At 40.6% G+C, this 21,186-nt stretch overlaps 1 protein-coding gene across 1 annotated transcript in view; it reads left to right on the top strand.

Annotated features, from left to right (window-relative positions):
- The first annotated feature begins 4,984 nt into the window (after positions 1–4,984).
- The window catches only part of MTMR10 (myotubularin related protein 10), a 48,926-nt gene continuing 32,724 nt past the window's right edge, over positions 4,985–21,186 (top strand). Inside the window, exons 1-5 of the mRNA XM_004431875.3 lie at positions 4,985–5,317; positions 5,920–5,980; positions 17,816–17,952; positions 19,629–19,701; positions 20,376–20,518. Coding sequence (XP_004431932.1) covers positions 5,258–5,317; positions 5,920–5,980; positions 17,816–17,952; positions 19,629–19,701; positions 20,376–20,518 — 474 coding nt within the window. The 5' untranslated portion in view covers positions 4,985–5,257. The remainder of the gene's footprint in view (positions 5,318–5,919; positions 5,981–17,815; positions 17,953–19,628; positions 19,702–20,375; positions 20,519–21,186) is intronic.

Here is a 21,186-nt window from a genome sequence, read left to right on the forward strand (position 1 = left end):
GATTAATTTTTTTCCATTTATTTGCCAGTTTTCAAGATATTGAATTGGTTCTCTTATCCTTTGAAAGTGACTGATAGATTTAAAAAATATATATGTATATATATACCATTATGATCTCATGGGTTTAAACATACATGATGTGTTTCAATCCACTGCAATTATTATCCTCTCACATTTTCTTTCCTTGAGTACCTTAAATATGTTGCTCCATTTTCTTCTGGCATAAAGCATTGCTGCCAAAAAGTTTGATGATAATCTAATTTTCTTTCACCTAAAAGCCACTTGCTCCCTTTGTCTAGATACACAAAAAAATTGCATTATTTTTTCTTTAAAGTCCAGTAGTTTTACAAGAATGTGTTTTAGTGTTGATAATTCTAGGCTGATTTTCTCAGGTGCAGTGTGTTCTTTCAATGAGTAGTTGCAAATATATATATTTTTTATTTCAAGGAACTTTTCTTGTAAAAATTATAGTTTGTAGTATTTGTTCTGTTTCCTTATCCCCCCTCCTCCCTTTTTTCCCAGGGAGTCCTATTATCTTTATGCTGGATCTCCTTTGCCTAGCCTCAATATTTGCCACATTCTCTCTGATCTTTTTTTAATCTCTCTTCATTGATTTTTAAAATTTTCCTCCTTTTCATCTTCTACTTCTCTTCAGGCAACAACAAATGTATTTACTCACCCTTGGGTTTATTTTAGCTTGGTCTTCATTTCTGAAATAATTTTTTCTCTTCTTTCTAATTCTATCCTGAGTTTGTTCATTTCCTTTTGAGTGTTGCTAATTCTGGTTTACATAGTTCGTTCATATCATTCTCTTAGTGTCTCTTCAATAGTGGCTGTCAGCTTTGATCTGCTCAGGGGACATGTCTTTCTGCTGTGCTTTTATTGTCTGTAGAAGTGCCATTCTATTCTTATTCTCTTTTTCATTATAGTAGTCTTCTATGGATTTGACTTCCATACTTTCCTGTTGCTTATTTTTACATGAAATTGGTTTTCTGGAACTTTTTGAAGGAGGCAATTTTCAGGATTGCTTTTCTAACTTCACAGAGAACCTCTTCTGTTTTTCTAGTGTAGTAGTAAAATTTTTTAAGTCAGCTTACTTTTGGAGATTTTCTGGTCCTCCAGTTTTCTCTAGACCTTCTTTTTCCTCTGTCTCTATTTGGCTCAATTTTGTTTCCATGCCCAGCGATTGTTCTCAGTGTGGGCCCCTTAAGGAAGCCCTGGTAGGTCAGTTTCAAGTGTTCCCACAGCTATGTTGTTCCAGTCCCTTCAGGGCATACGAGGAGCCCCTTGCAGTCTCATGCTACTGGAGATGACAAACACCCCTCCCTATTTCACCTGCTGTTCTCAACCTGACCGGCTGGGCCTTCCAGTGGAAACCTTCTGGCTATTCTGGAGTTCTCCAGCTGCCTCACTGATTCCCTGTGCTGATACCACAGGTCTTGTGACTGCTATGGGCCTTCGCTCCCACTTGCCTACGTATTGGAGATCATGGGGATACTGTTTCACTTAGATTTGTTGTAGATGTTGTGCAGGGGTTTCTGGTTTTGCTTTATAGTTGCTTTCTCTGTGTTTATGTTGAGACTGAACAATTATGCTGCTGCTGTCATCTTCCCAGAATCTCCCCCCAAGATACAGATTTTTTGAATTGCTTAATAGTCCCAGGCAATGGCAGAGTTTTGTAGACATTATACATAACCACTCTAACCTCCTCCACTTCCACCACCGGCAGCTTCTTTTGTCTGGACTATTCTAATAGCCCCGACTAGTCTCCCAGCGTCCACCCTGCTGTACCACTGCAGCAGTGGCAGTGATTATTTTAAATTGTCAGTTAGATCGTGTCATTCTCAGCTCAAAATGTTGCAAAAGCTTCTTAACTTTCAGGCCCTATGTGATCTGGCCTGTTCTTTCTCTCTGACCTCCGCTCACACTGGGTTAGGCTGCTTTCACCCAGTGGCCTCAAACACACCAGATAGGCTCTCACCTCAGGGCATTTGCACTGCTATCCCCTCTGACCACAATGCTCTTCCTCCTGATTTCCAGCTGACTCCCTTTGGCCTCTGTTCAAATGTCACCTTATCAGAAAGGCCTTCCATGACCACACCCCACCTCCCATCAAAAAATAGAACTCTCATCCTTCTCGTGTTTTATTTTGGCACTTGTTACCATTTCACATGTTATATATTAATTTTTCTATATCTTTCTACCCATAATGAAAATGCCAGGAAAGTAGGAACTTTGTCTTCTTAGTGATCTGGATCGTTTTAGCACAAAGTTAGCACTCAATACAAATTTGGTAACTGAATGAACGAATATATAATGTACCTAGCACCTAATAGGCATTCAAGAAATGTTAGCTCTTTTTTTTCTTTTCACAGGGAAAAGGAAATGATCCATAGGGAATGTCACTATCCTCCATGAGAGAAGAACCAATAATGGAAACAGAGTCAGAAAAATAGGAGGAAAACAAAATAGTGCCAAAAGAAGGGAATAGTCAACTATTCCATAAATACAGAGTGTCAAGAAGATCAGGATGAGAAGAAGCTATAAGACTAGTGTTATGGACTGCACTGTGTCCTCCCAAAATTTGTATGTTGAAGCTCTCACCCCCAACATGACTGTATTTGGAGATAGGGCCTCTACGAGGTAATTGAGGTTAAATGAGGTCATAGGATCCTAATCCCACAGGATTAGCACCCTTATAAGAAGAGACACCAGAGCACACTCTCTCTCTCCCTCCACCTGTGAAGACACAGCCACTGTCTGCAAGCCAGTCTGAGAGCTCCCACCAGAAATCTACCTTGCCTGTACCTTGATCTTGGACTTCCCAGGCCCCAGAACTGTGAGAAATAAATTTCCGTTGTTTAAGCCACCTAGTCTGTGATATTTTGCTATGGCAACCCAAGCAGACGAATACAGTTACATGTCTGAAAGTGTCATAATATTTAGGGTTACGTCAGTAACAAATCTAGAAATCAGAGTTTTTCCACTTTTCAACTGTAGGGTCACATTAGCATTATAGATCCTAAGAAAACCTGTACAGCAAAACCCAAATCACATAGTAAGTCATTAAAGTATAAAGAAATATCCACATATTGCTTTTTTCCACTTGTGGAAAAAATCCATTTATTTTTCCGCAGTTTTATTGAGATACGATTGACATACACTACTGTATAAGTTTAAGGCGTACAGCATAACGGTTTGACTTACATATATTGTGAAATGATTACCGTAATAAATTTATTTAGCCTCCCAAATATTGTATCTCATATAGATACAATGAAAAAAGAAAGCAAAAAAAGAAAAAAAAGGTTTTTTTCCTTATGATGAGAGCTCTTAGGATTTACTCTCTTAACAACTTTCATATATATCATACAACAGTGTTAACTATAGTCATCATGCTGTATATTACATCCATAGCACTTATTTATCTTGTAACTAGAAGTTTGTACCTTTTGACCACCTTTCTCCAATCACCCACTGCCACCACCCCCTGCCCCCCGCCCCCTGCCCCATGTTAACCACAAATCTGATCTTTCTATGAGTTTTTTTTAAAAATCCATTTTATGTAGAGAAATCACAGACTATTCATAAAAATTTTAAAATGTATGTGCACAACAGCATTTTTAACACCTATAACCTAATGGACTTAACATTTTAAAAGTACAATTGTGGTTCTCTAGCAAAATAGAATCATGTGTCACTCAAACAAGTAAACCAGAAAGACCAGCAGGGTTCTCAATCCAGGATAAATTATTTTCAGAAAAAAAGCAATCTTTTGAATCTGTAAGTTTTTTGGTGTTTCCATTAGCAACACTTGTCAGTATGGTTGTGATTTGTGTGGCCACATTGGAGCTTCCTTGTGACATTATTTATAAAATGCTAGGTTAGGGTTTTATTCTTCAAAGCATAAGAAGGATCTAGTCTCAACTAACAGATCACCAAAATGTAACGTCACTAATCCCCTTCCACCAAAGTCTGCTCTAATTCAGAAATATGTTAAGCGTTCTGAAATGCCCTGTCCTTGATATGCTGAATTTCGTCTGTTCTTTGCAATTAATGGGCAGATTATTCGGTCCATAGGCTATTGAAGACTCCCCCGCGCCTCACCCCCCACCCCCCAGCGCTAGGGCCTTACTCTTGCTGGGCTTTGGATCATTTATTTGCTCACTAGTATCTTTACATGTGAGGATGGGCAAGAAAAGAAAGGAAGGTAACTTGCTTAATATCTTTTTCACATTAAGTTTTAATAAGGAGGGTAGAAGTCATAAACTAAATTGAAGAGTCTGGATTGCCTGTCAATGTCATCCGTCAATAGTCCCCACAGCCCACGCAAGTCTCCGCATCCCGCGGAAATCAGCAGTCAGCTCAGCTGGTAGGACATCCCTGTCTCAAAGCTTTGCGGAAAAACAACAGACGAGGTGATGGAAGAAAATCTTCCCCAAATGTGGGAACTTTAAGGGGCTTTATCACATGCAGTACAGATCGTGCTGAACGTTTGATCCCGGTCACTGCTGGCTGCACCAGTCCACTCTCCCGGTGCCGGGCCCTCACACACTGGGCGCAGTGTGACTGGATGAGTCCGGGGCGCCAGAGTCTCCTTCTCCCCGCTCCGGGCTTCTCCTAACGACTTAAAACAGCAATGATCGCGCGAGCTGGGTAACTAACGAGCAGCAGTCCATGGAGCTGTCCCAGCCTGAGAAGAACCGCTGGGCAGTCGCTACACACACTGCCCAGTGCCAGAGTGGCTGGCAGCCTCCCGCAGCCGCCGTGGCCCCCGCGGGCCGCCGTAGGTCCCCGCGGGCAGCCGTGAGCCCTGCTGGCCGCCGTAGACGCGCCCTCCCAAGGCTGAGCTCTCAAGATGGCTACCGGGCTGTGCTCCCTGCGGCGCCGTCGCTGAAGTCCCGGCAGCGGGCGCACCGCGCAAAGCCTTGCGTCCGGGCGCCAGCGCGGCCGAGCGGCCGAGCGGCCGGCCGCCGGCCCTGCGCGCGCTGTCTCTCGGGGCGGGGCGCCGAGCTCCTTCCGGGGATGGGCCCCGGCGCCCGAGTCGGCCCGACTCTGCTCCGGCTCCTCCCCGCTCGGGCGGGCGCTCCGCCGTGTCCCCGCCCGTCAGTCCGCCCGGCCCGGCTGGCCGCAGACGGGGCCTGGGCGGCCGCACGGAGAGCTCTAACTCCGCGGGCGTCGGGAGGCGTCAGCGCTGCCGCTAGCCCCTGGTGGGTCCCGGGTTGCGTCCCGGCCGGGGCGAAAAGGCGGCGGCACCATGTTCTCCCTCAAGCCTCCCAGACCCACGTTCAGGTCCTACCTCTTGCCGCCGCCCCAGGTAAACAACCCCCTCCCTGCGAGCGCCCCTCTCCTTGGTGTTTCCGGGGAGCCGCCGGGCCGGCCCCGGGGAGCAGGGGAACCCCGAGAGGCTACCCCGTCTCCCTCTCCCCAGCCGTGCGGTTGCCAGAGCCCCGGCGCGGGGAAACGCACCTTCTCGGGAGCCCCCACTTGCTCGGTAGAAACTTGTAAGACTGCCGCAGCCATTCTCTGCCTGAAGACCTACGGTACTTAGTTTTGCCGCGTGATGAGACCCAAGGGAGCGTTCGGAGCTGGATCGATTTAGCTCTTCGCCTCGCGGCGGTCCTCACTGTGACCGCCAGCGTGACTGCTTCGCTTGTGGGCACCTGGTAGAAGAGGTTACGTACCTGTCATAAATCTGAACACCTGGAAGCGGCGTAGGCAGTTGTAATATTTTTATTGTCAGCCTCCCAAGTCGATAATGACCAGATCTTAAAAAGAGCTCGGTAAAAATGTGAAAGAATTTAAGTGGGGGGAATACGTGTCTGTCACCTATATCGTCACTTAGAAAACAAAATTTGCTCTAGTATCTCATGGGAGGGAAAAGTTTTGATTTTGATTTATTTTGCTAATGTATTTCAGACTGACGATAAGATTGATTCGGAACCGAAGATTAAAAAATTGGAGCCAGTCCTTTTACCAGGTAAACAGAGTTCTAACAGATACTTTAGTAACGAGTTTTGGTTTAAGATTATTCTACCGACTAGTACCGTGTGGTTAACTTTTCTCTTTACTTTAAACTTTAGTAAAAAATGTAACGACTGAGGGGGCAAAAAAAAAGGTGGTTAGAACTAAACAACAGCATTAAAAAGTAATGATTAATTGGTGTATGTCCTTGAAAATTTAAGCATCATAGAAAACTGTCAAGAATATCTCTATCTCATTTCCTTTTTTGTCTCCTGAAATATTCTTTTTTAAAGCTTTTTAAAAGTTCTTTTTTAATTGCTTAGGTAGTGAAAGTACTCTTTGCCCTTCATGTCTGTCTGCAACTTCATGCATTAATGATTAATAGTCAAACCATCATTTTATGAGGGAGGATGAAAAGCAACTTTTATTTTGTCTGTGTCTCTATACCAATAACAGAGCTTAGTGAACTTTGAATTACTTGCCAATTGTTTTTTGAAGTTGTCAGCTGTGTTTGCAAATTTACTTGTTTCAGTTAGAATGGAGTTTCCCAGCAGAGCCACTACTGACATTTTGGACCTGATAATTCTTTGTTGTAGGGTGTTTAGTAGCACCTCTACTCACTAGATACCAGTAGTACCCCCTTCTCCATCTCCTAGTTGTGACCAAAATGTCTCCAGACGTTCCCAAAACTTTTTTTTTTTTTTTTTTTGCGTTTGTGGCAAAATTTCCTCCCAGTGGAGAAGCACTGGTTTAGAACAACATTTACCTCAGAGGGCCTTAGAGGTAGAGGTGGGGATTGGTGGTAGATAGGAGTTTAGTTTTAAAACATATAAAATATTATTTGACTGGTATTTTGAATTGTATAACAATTGTATAATAATTAGAAAAAGTCCGTTGTTTACTATGATTATTGGGGGAAGTAGCCAGATACTTAGGAAAGCCTGTTTTAAACTTGAAATATAATCAAATACCAGTTTGTATGGCTACTATCAATATTGTAAAGTATCAGTCATTACTTAATGCTTAATCTAGTAAAATGATCAGAACTTTATGGGTAGTAATTAAACAAATATAGAAACTTTAAATTTTGTGCTTTAAAATTTTAAGTATTAAGTAGGAACAGACACATTAAAAACATCAATCTGTGGTTCTATGTTATAGATGCTACTTAAAAGTTGTTTTAAACTCTATTATAGGAGTTAGGTATAAATATTTTCTCTTGATTTTTTAATGCTTTTTACCTAATCAGTGTGTACGGAGTAATCCTTTGTACTTTTCCTCAGAGTGAACAATAGAATTAATAAGTAACCTTTGCTCCCTGTGTGTGTTCTGTTTGAGTCTTAGTCACTGGAGGCATTTGAAAGTCAGCTGTGGGAAGCAGTGCTCATCTTGAATGGATGCCTGTGAGCTATTGAACTTTGGCTTCCTTTACTTTGTCTGAACAAGCCTGTTCTTAGGCTTTGATTCACCACTTCTGATATTATGATTTGACACTAATAAACAACATGGTCTTTGCTACAAATGCTAATGCTTGATTTTTTTAAATTACTTTTTATATTTAAAATATGCTTATGAAAAGTGTTACTAAATATCAATCAGCTTGAAGAACTTTACAATGAAGGATTATCTGTTCTGTAGAATTAACTAAAAACTTACCTTTCTACTAAGAAGTCAGAGGTTTCTGGGGAAGATGTAAACCCATTTCCTGAGCGTAAGTGGTTTACTTGTACTAGAAATCACAGCTAAATCTGCATCTTCTGACCTGTGTTAAATTTCTTGCATTGGCTCTAAATTTGCATACATATGGCTTTGGCACCCCGAGTTCTATTTGCACCTAACCTGTTCCTTATAGAACATTTAACCAATCCTAAATTAGTGTGTCTTTTGCCTGCCTTCCTGACCCCTTCTGTTCTGACCTTCTTATCCTGGCTTTCCCACACTCTTCCTGGTTTCTTTCTGTCATGGTCTCTCTTTCCTGCTTCACCTCTCGTGTCGCATTTCTGACTACCACTAGAACCTCTGTTGCTTCTTTGGCCTGCAGCCTACTACTCTACCCATGAAATCTGGAAGACAAGTGGAAAGTAACTGAAGCATTGATGATCTGAAGACCTGGGCTAGGTTAGGGCTTTCACTAAGAGGGCTTAATAATATGGTTCTGGCCTTCACTACCATCAGAAACTAGGAGAAAACTTGGCCAGGTCACCTGTGGCTTTACACGGGCACACGGAACAAGACGCTATTGTTCAGAGATGGAGGCTTGCATGTTATGCTTTGGCATATAACACCTTGGGTTCTAGGATATCCTACTTCAGTTGTCCAAGGTTTGAACTTTTAATTCAATAAGCAGGTGAAAATTAGAGCACAAAACTGTTTATTTGTGTGCAGTTACCGAGTGCTCTGTTGGAACTTAACAAGGCTAAATTTCAAATGATCTTCATCTTGTATTAAGCAGAGACAACAGATGACTAGTAATTTAATTTAGATTGTGGTTTATGTTAGTAATTTTCAGTTTCCCTGGTTCATGAAATTCCTTGAGATGGAGACTGTACCTAATTCAGCTTTGTGGCTCTGGTGTCTAACATAGTGCATTGAGATGTTGATTGAGGGAATGACTGAATGAAAGGACCCCTCAGACTACCTGCTAAAATTGCTACCCTAGCCATGCACACACACAGACCAACTCTCAGATTTAGTAGTAAGGGAAAGACTGTTATTTTATGCCATGCGTCTCTACTCTCTCCCAGAGCCACACTTCTCAAGAAAATTATATCTGAACCTGGAATTGAAATATAGTGCCCTGTCAAAGTAGCTAGCCTTTTCCCAGGCTTTCTGTTCCTCTTCCCGTCATGACGTGAATCTCATTCTTTTAATGGTTGTATTGTATATGTGTAAAATTGCCCCAATCCTTTTGAAAATAAGGTAAGTATGAATTTTAAAATGTATGTGTGTGTATGTATGTTCCAGCATATATTTGTTAAGAGCAAGGACTGCCAGACTATGTTTACGTGTGTTTTGATAGCTGCTGCACTGGTGGATCAGTTCAGTGAGCATGTGTCTACTGGGTGCCTGGCTCTGTGCTAGCTGTGGAAAGTGCTGGAGGAGTAGTGTGCCTGGATCGCAGCAAGGCCTGGGGCAAGCTCCAGGCTGCCTGTGGACAAGGTTGAAGATTGTGACCTGGATCAGGGGTTCCCAGATTCCAGCCAGGGCCTGGCCAGCATCAGGTCTGGATGAAGTTTTTACCAGCCCTTGGCCAAATTGAGAAAATTAAGAAAAATACAGCTTTTTTCATAAAGCTAAATTGATTTGTTATAAAGGAGTGTCCTTTATTCTGAGATTATGTCCTTCCAACTTCTTTGGTGTAGAATGTTCTTTTATTAAATGATAGTGATAATAGCTGTGGCTTTAAAAAAGTTACAATAGTGAAATAAAAGGTTAAGAACCTTTTATTGTTAGTTTCCTGAATTATTTTTTTAGTATACCTGGTTTGTGGAATATAAATTGGAAGCTGCTCGATGGGATTGTTATAATATTATAGGTGCAATTTAATGAGCACTCCCACAGAGAACATCAGTTATTTTGTCTGCCTGGAAGTCTTGCCCCTGTGTTCTGAAAAATCCACCCTCCCTCTTTTTTTTTTTTTTTTTTGTGAGGAAGATCAGCCCTGAGCTAACATCCGTGCTAATCCTCCTCTTTTTTGCTGAGGAAGACCGGCTCTGAGCTAACATCTATTGCCAATCCTCCTCCTTTTTTTTCCCCACAGCCCCAGTAGATAGTTGTGTGTCATAGTTGTACATCCTTCTAGTTGCTTTATGTGGGACGCGGCCTCAGCATGGCTGGAGAAGCGGTGCGTTGGTGCGCGCCTGGGATCTGAACCCGGGCCGCCAGTAGCGGAGCGCTTGCACTTAACCACTAAGCCACGGGGCCGGCCCCCCGCCCTCCCTCTTTTGACAAATTGATCTTCCCCAACTCCAACTGGCCTTGGGTTCAAGTGCAGCCAGCAAGGATAGTAACCCACCTCCAGACTGCAAGCATGAGCACAGGTCTGTCTCTGGATATTTTCAGATTGGTACTAGGGGAAGAGATCCTTTTTGGTAGTGCTGCCAGTGGCCATAGTTCCAGAAAACCTGTCCAGAAGAGTGAAGTCACACTTTGAAAGAGGCAGAGGCAAAACACCAAGGGAGAGTTCTGATGGTGTTCAAGTTCCTGGGTTCCATTTTCCTTGAAGTCCACCTAACACGAAAGCAACAGAATGCTTTTTGCTAAGCTAGCTCCAGACATGTTTCTGACACTTTCAACTGAGATCCTTAACTAATATATGATATAGCTTACAGGTCATTCCTCATTACAACCCTATCAAGTAGGTTCCAATTTATCTTCACCTGACAGATGAGAAACTATAGTTGCAAAGTAACTTGCCCAGTGTCGCACAGCTAGTAAGGGCAGAGCGAGAATTCTGAGTCCAAGTCCCAGGCTGTGCCTTTAACCACTAAGCAGCAGGGCCTACCTGACTGCACTGGTGACATTGAGGTACAGATTTAAGCTTTGGAACTGGATGGGGGGTGGATTGGGTGTCAACCTAGGAGGAGTTCTCTAGTGAGGTAAAAAGAGCTCTGTCCTTGGCTCTGCGCTTTCCATAGCAGTGACAGATTTTGACCCAGCTTGAGGAGGAACTTGCAAACAATTTCAGCTGCCAGAAAATGGAATGTCTTGGGAGGTGGTGGACTTCCTATCGCTGGCTGTGCTGAAGCTGAGGCTGGTGGAATGCCAGCGGCTTTGTCATGAGGATGCAAGATGTGCAGTGAGTGGGGCTTGATGGCCTTTTCTCTCTTCTAACTCTGGGACATGATCTTTTTAAGGATCTGTGAGGTGGGAGGGAGGACGAGTTGAAATGCTGTGGCTAACAATGAATTAATTGTTTAGCAGGTGTTGAATGCATGTTCCATGCTGCTTGGCAAGGAGTAAAAAGCTGAAAGATGGGGTCCTGCCCTTAGACAGTTTCGTTCATTGGGGAAGTGCTTCAGTAGAGGAGAGCAGAGGTTGTGAGAGCTCAGAGGAAAGTCACCAGAGCTTGGGTAGGGGTAGGGAGGTCAGGAAATGACTTGTACTCTGAATCTTAAGTGCTTGCTAAGCCTCAGCCACCGTGCTAAGGCTGTGTGTCGGTTCAGCTGTTTCCCTGTTCCCATCTACAATGCCAACAGCACTTCTATTATTGAGATTAACTATTAGATCGATAATGAATGCACTGATTGTCAGAGTCTTTTATAATCAGATCAGAAAAGCATATGACCATGAGCCATCTGGAAAATGAAAATAGCCATTGTTGGATAGATGTCTTGTTTATTTTTCTTACATATTCACTGTTTGGACCATTTATGTACTGTTCTTGTTTTCTGCCTTACTTCCTCAGTTGAATTGTGAATCCCTTAAAGGTAAAAACATTTTCTTTTGGGTGTTTTATGTTTTGTTGTTTTTTATTACCTTTTTGTAGATAGGCTTTAGAGATGACTGTAGACTGATTTTTGTATAGTATTTTAATTCATGGATACGTTGCTTTTGAAAGACAAAGGACTTGTTAACTCACCCTTGGAACCGTGCACAATGTAACTGACTGCGGAGTCTTAGCGTTAGGCTTGTACCTCCACTGTGGAAGCTTCAGAGTGTTTGGAGCTGTCCGCTCCTTAGGCTGCTGCTGCAAGACCTTAGGCCAGTGTTCTGCCGCTCACCTCCTTACTCCTAACCATCAGTCTGTCTGTGCTTGCAGCTCCTGCTCAGAAACTCTTCTTGAGCATCCATTAAAAAAATCCTGCTTAAACAGAGTAAAATCCAAATTATTTAACCTCTATAATTTTCTAGCACCCCACCTGGCTGACCGTTGCACTGTTTCCCGATATTGATATTTGCTTCAATCAGGCTGTTTCCTTGCTCTTTCCCAGGTGTTTTATTCCTCATTTAGGCCTTTGTTACTGTTATCACACATTCTCTCTAGCTCAACCCTCTTCTGCCTTCAAGATTTCCTTTTTGTCTCTTCCTCAGGTCTGCACTGCTAACCTTCCTGCCCCCATCATGGGTGGCACTTACTGGACATGGTACTTGATTATATGTTTTTTTGTATTGTGCGTGACCTGCAGAATTGGGCCCTGTTAGTACCAGCGATGGCATCAGCCTTTTTGTGTTTGTCTCCTACATAGTTTCAACTTCCCTTAATAACTTTTAGGCCGTTTTAATTCCTGAATTTATGCACAGCTAAGGTAACAACTGGTCCCAGTTTGCCCGTGACTATCCTGGTTTTAGTGAAAGTCCGGAATGCTAGGAATCCCCTCGGTCCCAGGCAATCTGGGGTCAGTCAGTCGTTATATTTACTGCCACGGAATGAGTTATACTTTTGGCATATACACATTCCATAGGTTAATTAGCCACTGTGCACAGTGAGGCTTGTCTTAAACTCTTTTCCACGCTAAAATTTATGGGAAAATTATTTTTATTCCTCAAACATGTATTGACTTCCTAAATTTGTAAGGCATGATGACAGATAATATGACGTGATTTTTTTGGTTCTCAGAGAGTTAAAAACTTTCCTAGCTATATCATTTAGAGATTTATTAATTTTAATATTTTCTTTCTTATTTATCTTTACAGATGAAAGGGTCTTGAGAAAACTTTGATGATTTCTTGATTGCTTCCCAGATTGTAGTAGAAACTCTTGGGCCACCATCTTCTAATTTAGATAGTTTTTTCCATGAGCTTTTTGCTCACTCCACACTGAAGCTAATTTCCTACTTTCTTTATCTTCCGTGAGGACTCCCTCTGGCTTCCCACCAGTGGTGTGCTGGGTGATGAAAATCCTCCCACCACGGCTGATGGCAGGCTGTCAGCTTGATGGCACTGAGCACGGAGCTGGGAGAGATGAGCTCCGTCGTTCTCATGAGCCACTGCGAGCCATCTAGCACACCACCACGCTGCCACCTAAAAGTGCTGGGGTAGTCTCAGTGAAAACTCCATGGTCTTCTGGAGTTTTGAAGCTTCTGTTATGAGTTTCCTCTTCGAGGTCACTAATTTAAAATGTAGCAAGAACAGTCTCAGTACTCTTCTATTTATCTATCTGTCCTCTCTAGGAAGAGGCCACTTTATATCTTCTTTTTCTTTCCTATCTATAAGTTAGTTTTCTGGCCCACTGGGTATTGAAGTACATGGTGGTAGCTTATGACAGCTCCTACCCAGTGTTCCTTCTTTTTTATAAAATTATGAGCAGAGAACTGTTATGTGAATAGACAGCTGTGCTACATGATCCAAATATTTTAAAGACTGGTTCTATGTGAACAAAATTTAGTGATATCGAATAAAACTCAAGCCAGGTTAACTTGACATTTATTTAATTATGTGCTTGTAGTAATAACACCCAAGTATAGCGTCTCCTCAGAAGCGGCCTCCTTATCTTCCTCCCCGCTCTCTCTCCCTACTTCTATTCTTTCTCTCCCATGAGCTCATTTCCATCCTCTGCTCTGAGAGAAAGCTCTGTGACACTTAATTTTCCTTAAAAGACTATGGCCCAAAGAGTCCCTATTTGACTTTTGTTGTTGTTGTTAATTTTGTATATCTTGTCCATTTTTTCTTCGGTAGTTTTATTTTTAAATAAACTTGGATTTATAAAAGCGTTGTGTGAAAGAATACAGATAGTTAACATACTCTTCACCCAGCTTCCCCTAATATTAGTATCTTATATAACCTTCATAAATTTAGCTAAACTAAGAAATTAACAATACTGTTAAGTTTTATTCACATTTCCCTAGTTTTTCCACTAATGTCCATTATCTGGTCCAGGATCCCATCCAGGGTACCATATTGCATTTAGTCATCGTGTCTCCTTAGTCTGTTCAGTCTGTGACAATTTCTCCATCTTTACTGATGGACTGATGAATTCTTTCATGTTGGCTCTTACATCTTTTTGAAATGTCCCCTCTCTCTCTCTGTTTTTTTGTGTTTTTTTCCCCCTTCTTTACTTTCTGGCATTCTGGAACTACCAGAGGCTCCAGACTCATCTTGTCTTTCCTTTGCCCCAGCCCTGTAATCAGCAGTTTCTCCAAGGAGTCCTGGTTCCTTTTATTGCAGAGTAGTATTTAAATACCAAGATCTGCATGCTGAATGTGCTTTGTTGCTGGAGTATCATTGCTTTTAGGCCTTTTCAGGGGACAGAGTAGAAAATATACACATGTATACTAACCCATGTGTACATACGTGTCTTTTTGTTTCTGTATCTCTCCATTTGTATATATATTAAGATAAACCTGAGTTCATACTAATATGTCAGGCTCTAATCTAGACCCACAGAGTTCATTCAGAGATTTATGATTTGTTTTGCTATTTTATGATGGAGTATGGGTAGTAGAGCAGTTAGACCTGGGTTTCCAGCACTTCTGTTGAGTGCTGCAGCTCACTGGTGAGAAAGGAAAGGAGTCTTTTTCTTTTTTTTTTTTTTGTGAGGAAGATCAGCCCTGAGCTAACACCTGATGCCAATCCTCCTCTTTTTGCCAAGGAAGATTGGCCCTTGGCTGACATCCATGCCCATCTTCCTCTACTTTATGTGGGACACCACCACAGCATGGCTTGACAAGCGGTGTGTTGGTGCGCACCCGGGATCCGAACCTGTGAACCCTCAGGCTGCCGAAGCGGAGTGTGAGTACTTAAATGGTGCGCCACCGGGCCAGCCCCGGAAAGGAGTCTTTTGACTTGATTCTCACAGACACGTTCCAGGAGGAACGTTGTCGGTCTTCATCACGGCTGAGTGGGCCTCCAGAACTCTGAAAGCACCATACCATTGCAGGTTGAAAATACCTGCCCTCTGACAGAAAGAGCCTAAATGCATCTTCTAAGCCTGTTGCACATCATTTTAAGAAATGTCACTTAAGTTACCATCTCTAGCAAGGGGTCAGCAAACTTTTTCTGTAAAATAGCAGACAGTAACTGTTTTACACTTTGTGGGCCCTAAGGTCTCTGTCACAAGTACTCAGCTCTGCCTTTGTCCCGTGAAAGCAGTCATAGACAGTACACAAATGAATGAGTGTGGCTGTGTTTCAATAAAATTTTATTTACAAAAACTGGGGACTGGATTTGACCACAGATTGTGGTTGACCGACCCCTGGAACCATCAAATGCATTCTCCATTTATCTTTGTCTCGTTCTCACTGCATTCATGGGCTTGACATTACATTCCTGCTGTCGGTAAGCATATCAGGTTGCTAGAGAAGGGCTGTCCCTGAGTGTGTACATCATAAATACAGTTGGCTGGTGGGGCTAGTGAGGCCATGATGTGCTGTCCCACAAGCCCTCTCTCTCTTTCTTTGTCACCTCTGCTCCCCTTCTCAGGAAACTGAAGTCCTGTGGTACGGTGATTGTTTTTGTAAAGTTGAGTACAACATGTAAGAAATATGTATGAAACATAAGTGTTAGAACTCGATGCATTTTCGTAGCATTGTTTTGAGAGTCTTTGGATGCGTTGGCTAGTTAAGAAAAGTGGCACAGCATGCAGTGATGTAGGTTATACTTTGTGAGCCAGTAGTTTTAGTATACAGAAGTCTGTGTTACAGGAGTATGTCCTCTAACTGTACGAACTGGGGATAATTCATTTAGTTTTTTTCAAGTTAAGGTCCCTCTTATAATTGGAAGCTAAGATTTCTTGGTACAGAGAGAGAGTTGAATATTCAGTAGCCCAGATTCTGTTATAGGAGTTGGTAAGCATTGTGTCCAAGGAGTTAGAGAAGATTTAAATTTTATGTATTTGAATTATTTGATGAGTTTTAATGTATATTTTTGTCATTTTTAATTTGTTTCTCATTAGAATCCAGTTAGGACCAGTACTTTGAATCTTTAATTCAGTTTTGGTTCTTGGTATGTCTCAATACAATACATTTAATTTTATGTAAGTATAGAGAAACAAGTTTTGGATTTGAAATCAGAACACTTGGTTTTAAGTTCCAGATTTACTTCTTACTATTTTTAAGATCTTAGGAAAGTGATTTAGCCTCTTTGAGTCCAAGTCCCTTATCTTGGACTTTCTTACCTTATGGGTTGTTGAAAGAATCAGACAGGAAAAATGTTGAGAAACTCCCATTGGTAGATTTTACAGCTCTCTGTGCATGTAGGAGGCAAGCAGTGGCAGTTCTATGACTTTCTAACTTTTTGTAAGTTTACCCATATAGCGCTTATCTCCCAACTCTCCTGACTGCTTGGCTTATTAAATTACTGGTTTCTGTTCTGTCTGGAACAGCTTCTGTTCAGTTGGTGGTAGTTGTCTAGTGAACCAGGAGTAGCGAAGATTTTATTCATTCATGCATGCAACACTGATTTAACAGGCACCTGCAGTGTGCTAGGCGCTCTTCTAGGAAGTAAGATTTCAGTGTTGAACAAAGATCAGCCCATCTTCTACCCTCATGGAGCATATGATCCTTAGGGTGAGACAGGCATTGATTTTAAAAAATACATATAAAATTGTACCTGTAATAAATGCTAGAAATTACAAGTATATGATGCTATGATTGAGGGATTTAATCTAGGCAGGGAGATTAAAAAAAAAAAAGGCATTCCTGAGAAAGCTAAGGGAGAAGGAAAGAATATTCCAGGAAATGGGAACAAAATGTGCAAAGAGCCTATTGATGGAAGCAATATATGGTCCCTAGGAGGGATTAAAAGGACACCGTGGCTAGAGAGTGAGGGTGAGGAAGACAGGGGTGGAGGGCATGAGGTGCAGGCCTTATAGGCCACGTGGAGGAGGCTTGTCTTCAGAATGGAAAACTACTCAAGTGGTTTGAGCTGAGAATTTGAAATAAGCAAATTTGAATTTAATCCTCAAGTAAGTGTTAGGGTACTGTTCTTAAAACTAGTCTTGTTTATTTTTAAGAACTTTGAATAAAAGTTATTATTGCCAACTCAAATTTGTTATAACATCTTTGTTAAGAGAGAGGATTGCTTTGAGACTGTGGTTGCATTCTTGAATTGGTAGGGGTTTGGGGCTTGTCCACCAACAGGTGCTATCCGTCACTAAAGGTTAAAGGTTTTTATAATGATAGAAGTAGACAGAGTAGATCAGGACCCTAACTTTTCTACCATTGACTCCTGGAGACTGATTGCTTAAAAATGTCCCTGGGCCTAGTTGAGTTTTAGATCTTGAAATTAAAGTTTAATGACGACCAAGCTTTAAATAAATTATAGGAAATTATTCTTTTCAAAACACAGTATTAATTTCTGTTTTGGTTTCTTGTATTAATTTCTTTAATCTTCCTTTTTAACCCTAAAACTATATTTTAAAGTTTTATTGCCAACCGAGTTATAACAAGTGGGAAACTCAGTTTGGCTTTATGGAATATATTTTAAAATAAACAGGTTGCATTATTAATTTTGAGGTTAAAGCTGAACTCTGTTTCTCATCTCTTACAAAAGGAATCAAAGTCAGTGGTTTGGGAGATAAGCACATGTTAATAAAACACAAATGTTCCACAAATATTGAAGGAGAGGGTATAGTTTAATTCTTCTCCAGCATGCCTTTCAATAAATAAATTATGAGAGGCAGTATAGCATAGTAGTGAAGAGTGCAGACTTGGGTTCAGCCTTTGTGGCTGAACCATCTCAGACCTCTAAGCTCTCTGTACCTCAGTTTCTGTATCTTACAAGTGGGGCACAACACATTATTACTGTTACCATTGTGAGGATCTGTTATTCACAGCGCATGGCACCTGGTAAGTCTTCAGTCTTCCTTCTTACTCTCATCATCATGAAATATTCCTTCTAGGTCACACAGTGACTATTGACACTTTGTGGTGTAGTCGTAGATCGCGCAATGATGTTTTTCTTTTCTTTAAAGGAGAAATTGTTGTAAATGAAGTCAATTTTGTGAGAAAATGCATTGCAACGGACACAAGTCAGTACGATTTGTGGGGGAAGCTGATATGCAGTAACTTCAAAATTTCCTTTATTACAGATGACCCAATGCCATTACAGGTGAGTTTTATTTGTACGCTGTTTAATTGGATCAAGGCTTTTGATACTAAGCATTACATGTTATGACATAAAGCACAGGTGTAGAAAAATCATAATAAAATTATTAATAAGTGATTAGTATAATGTTGGGAAGGTATTATATTAAAATTCAAAATGAAGGTTAAGGAGAGTATTGGGACTTGAGGAGTAGAATTAGTAAGGTGGTTTTTTTTTTTTTTTTTTTTTTTTTTATTTAAGTAAGGTGGTTTTAAGTCACCTTGCTTTGTTTATCCTCCATGATCATTGCTTATATCCTTTTCAATAAGGGAGTTGTTATTTCCTTTCTTCCACATCTTCTAACCTGCTTGTAAAAACAAAGATATCCTTTTTTGCCAATCATAAAAAGAAAAATTTAATTATTTAGCAGTCTTATAAATGCTACACATTTTACAGATTGTATAGTATTTTTAACCAATTAGTTTTTTTCCCAAAGTCAAATTTTAGTTTCAGATTTCAAATTTCTAGTACAGTTGGAATAAAGAAGAATATTGATAAAGTTTTTCTTTAATAACCCTCTTGCTATGTTATATTCTTAGCAGAAAACAATAGTTCCATATAATTTGGGTTTTTAAAAGTTCAGGCATTTGTTTGATTAACTTAAAAATCCTAGACTTTTCCTCAGTTCTTATTTTCTATTTTGATTTGTAAGACATTATATACTTTGACGTCCTAGGTCTTTCTTTATAATAGTAATTGTTCTCTGATTAAATATTTGAATGTTACTTGTAAACTTTTGATTGAAGTGTCTAACTATGGTAAGTATATTTCATATAGTCATTCATTAACTTACCAAAATATTTACTGTATATCTATGTGTTTCTTGCAGTTTTCTGTAGGTATATTTAGACTAAATTTAAGGCATTTACAGATGCCTAGTATGTGGAGACACTACCATATTTGGCTGGGTTTTTCCTTTTGTTTTTCGCTTAATTTCGCTCTCTTGCCCAAGACTTCACTGTAAATGAGACACATATACCTGGAATAGGTTAAATTTAATACCACTAATAGGAAAAATAAACCAGTGCCCTAGTGACAGCAGGTTAATAGTGTCAACTCTGTCCTTAGTTTGAAAATGAGTATAAAGTGTTTGTTAACAGGTAAAAAAAAAAAAGCAAGAGCTATAGTTTGCTTAAATATTTTTATTTCTAGTAGACTTTCTGCTCTAGAAAGATTTATTTTCTGCTCTAAAATCTCCACTGTGAAAATCAGGCCATGATTTTACCCATTAAAATCTGATGACCTAGGAGCTGAGCCCCTTTTTCTTTATTATTTTAGTGACAGTTTAACCAGAACTAGATATACAAATGTTTGCCTATGAAGTAATTGACAATATTACATATCTTGGATATGATCATGATATTGTAGTATATGGTTTAACCTAATTTCATTTTTAATAGTGAGGGGAAGAAAGGTGGAGAGAACATGAACACAGCGTGTATTTTTTTTCTTCTCCTGCTTTACTACTGAAGTGTGTTCTAAGATGCAGCATTCTTAGAATTGTCAGCTGCAAAGGCAAAAGCTTTGTTCTTTCCAGAGATAGTCATCACAGTTTCTCATCACATCTAAAAGTAAGGCTCATATTACCATTGTGAGGTTACTGGGAAAAGAATTAACATGAACATAATTTTTTATTTCAGAAATTCCATTACAGAAACCTTCTTCTTGGTGAACATGATGTGCCTTTAACGTGTATTGAGCAAATAGTCACAGGTATGTATTATTCTTTACTCAGTCCGTAAAAGCTGATTCTGTTGTGGAGGTATACCTCTCAAATACTTGGGTTGGAATTTGGAATTTTATTTCTGTAGGTTTTCTTTCCTTTTTTTTTTTTTTTTGGTGAGGAAGATCAGCCCTGAGCTAACATCCGTGCTGATCTTCCTCCGCTTTATGTGGGACGCCGCCACAGCATGGCCTGACAAGTGGTGCGTCGGTGGGCGCCCGGGATCCAAACCCCAGGCCGCCAACAGCAGAGCACATGCACTTAACCGTTACGCCATGGGACCGGCCCCTTGTTTCCTTTTTTTGAGTCCCAGGAACATTAATGAAAGAGAAGTCAAGAAATCATTTTAAAATGGAGATTTAGAATGTATAGCTTTTTATATTGTTCTAGTATTTGTCCTCTTTTTAATTAAAATTTTAATCATTAAACGTATCTAGATGGTGGGGTTTTTGTGGAAAGAATCATTTAAAATATCTTCAAAAGCAAAGTTAAAATCGATCCCCTAAAGTTCTAGGAATTATACACAAATGTGAAAGATTTCAGAGAAGCAGTGCTTAGTGGCAAGTGACCTTCCAATTGTTTTTAGTAAGAATTTATTAAAGTGTACTAAAGAGTGAGTAACAAGAAAGAGTTTTTACACATTTTATTATTTTTTCTTTTTTAGTAAATGACCACAAGAGGAAGCAGAAAGTCCTGGGCCCCAACCAGAAACTGAAATTTAATCCAACAGAATTAATTATTTACTGTAAAGATTTTAGAATTGTCAGATTTCGCTTTGATGAATCAGGTCCTGAAAGTGCCAAAAAGGTAATACTGTTAAGTCTTATCAAGTTCTGGGTTTTACAGTTTATGTACAATTTCATTTCTCTATGGAAGTTCTCATTTCTCATTTGCTCAGATTTTTTTTAGGGTAAGTTAATCAGATATCTCCTTAATAAGTCAAAGCCAAGAATGTTAATAGAATTATTTCCTTGGACTAGTTTATGGCTGCTTTAAAGTATTCTATATAATTTTTTTATCATCTCCTAAAATACAAAAAACTGTCATGTAGAGATTAGTATATCTTTTTTTTTTTTTTTTTTTTTTTTTTGGTGAGGAAGATCAGCCCTGAGCTAACATCTGCCAATCCTCCTCTTTTTTTGCTGAGGAAGACTGGCCCTGGGCTAACATCCATGCCCATCTTCCTCTACTTTATATGGGATGCCGCTACCACATGGCTTGCCAAGCGGTGCATTGGTGTGTGCCCGGGATCCGAACCGATGAACCCCAGGCCACGGCAGCAGAGCGTGCGCACTTAACCACTTGCACCACTGGGCCGGCCCCCAGTATATCTTTTACATTAAGACCATTACCATTTGGTTTCTTCCTTGGTTAAAAAGATTGAAAAGAGGGGCCGGCCTGGTGGCACAAGCGGTTAAGTGCACGTGCTCCGCTGCAGCAGCCCAAGGTTCGCCGGTTCAGATCCCGGGCGCGCA

Source organism: Ceratotherium simum, chromosome 3 (genome assembly GCF_057802395.1).
Source record: "Ceratotherium simum simum isolate JZ-2026a chromosome 3, ASM5780239v1, whole genome shotgun sequence".
NCBI classification, from domain to species: Eukaryota; Metazoa; Chordata; class Mammalia; order Perissodactyla; family Rhinocerotidae; genus Ceratotherium; species Ceratotherium simum.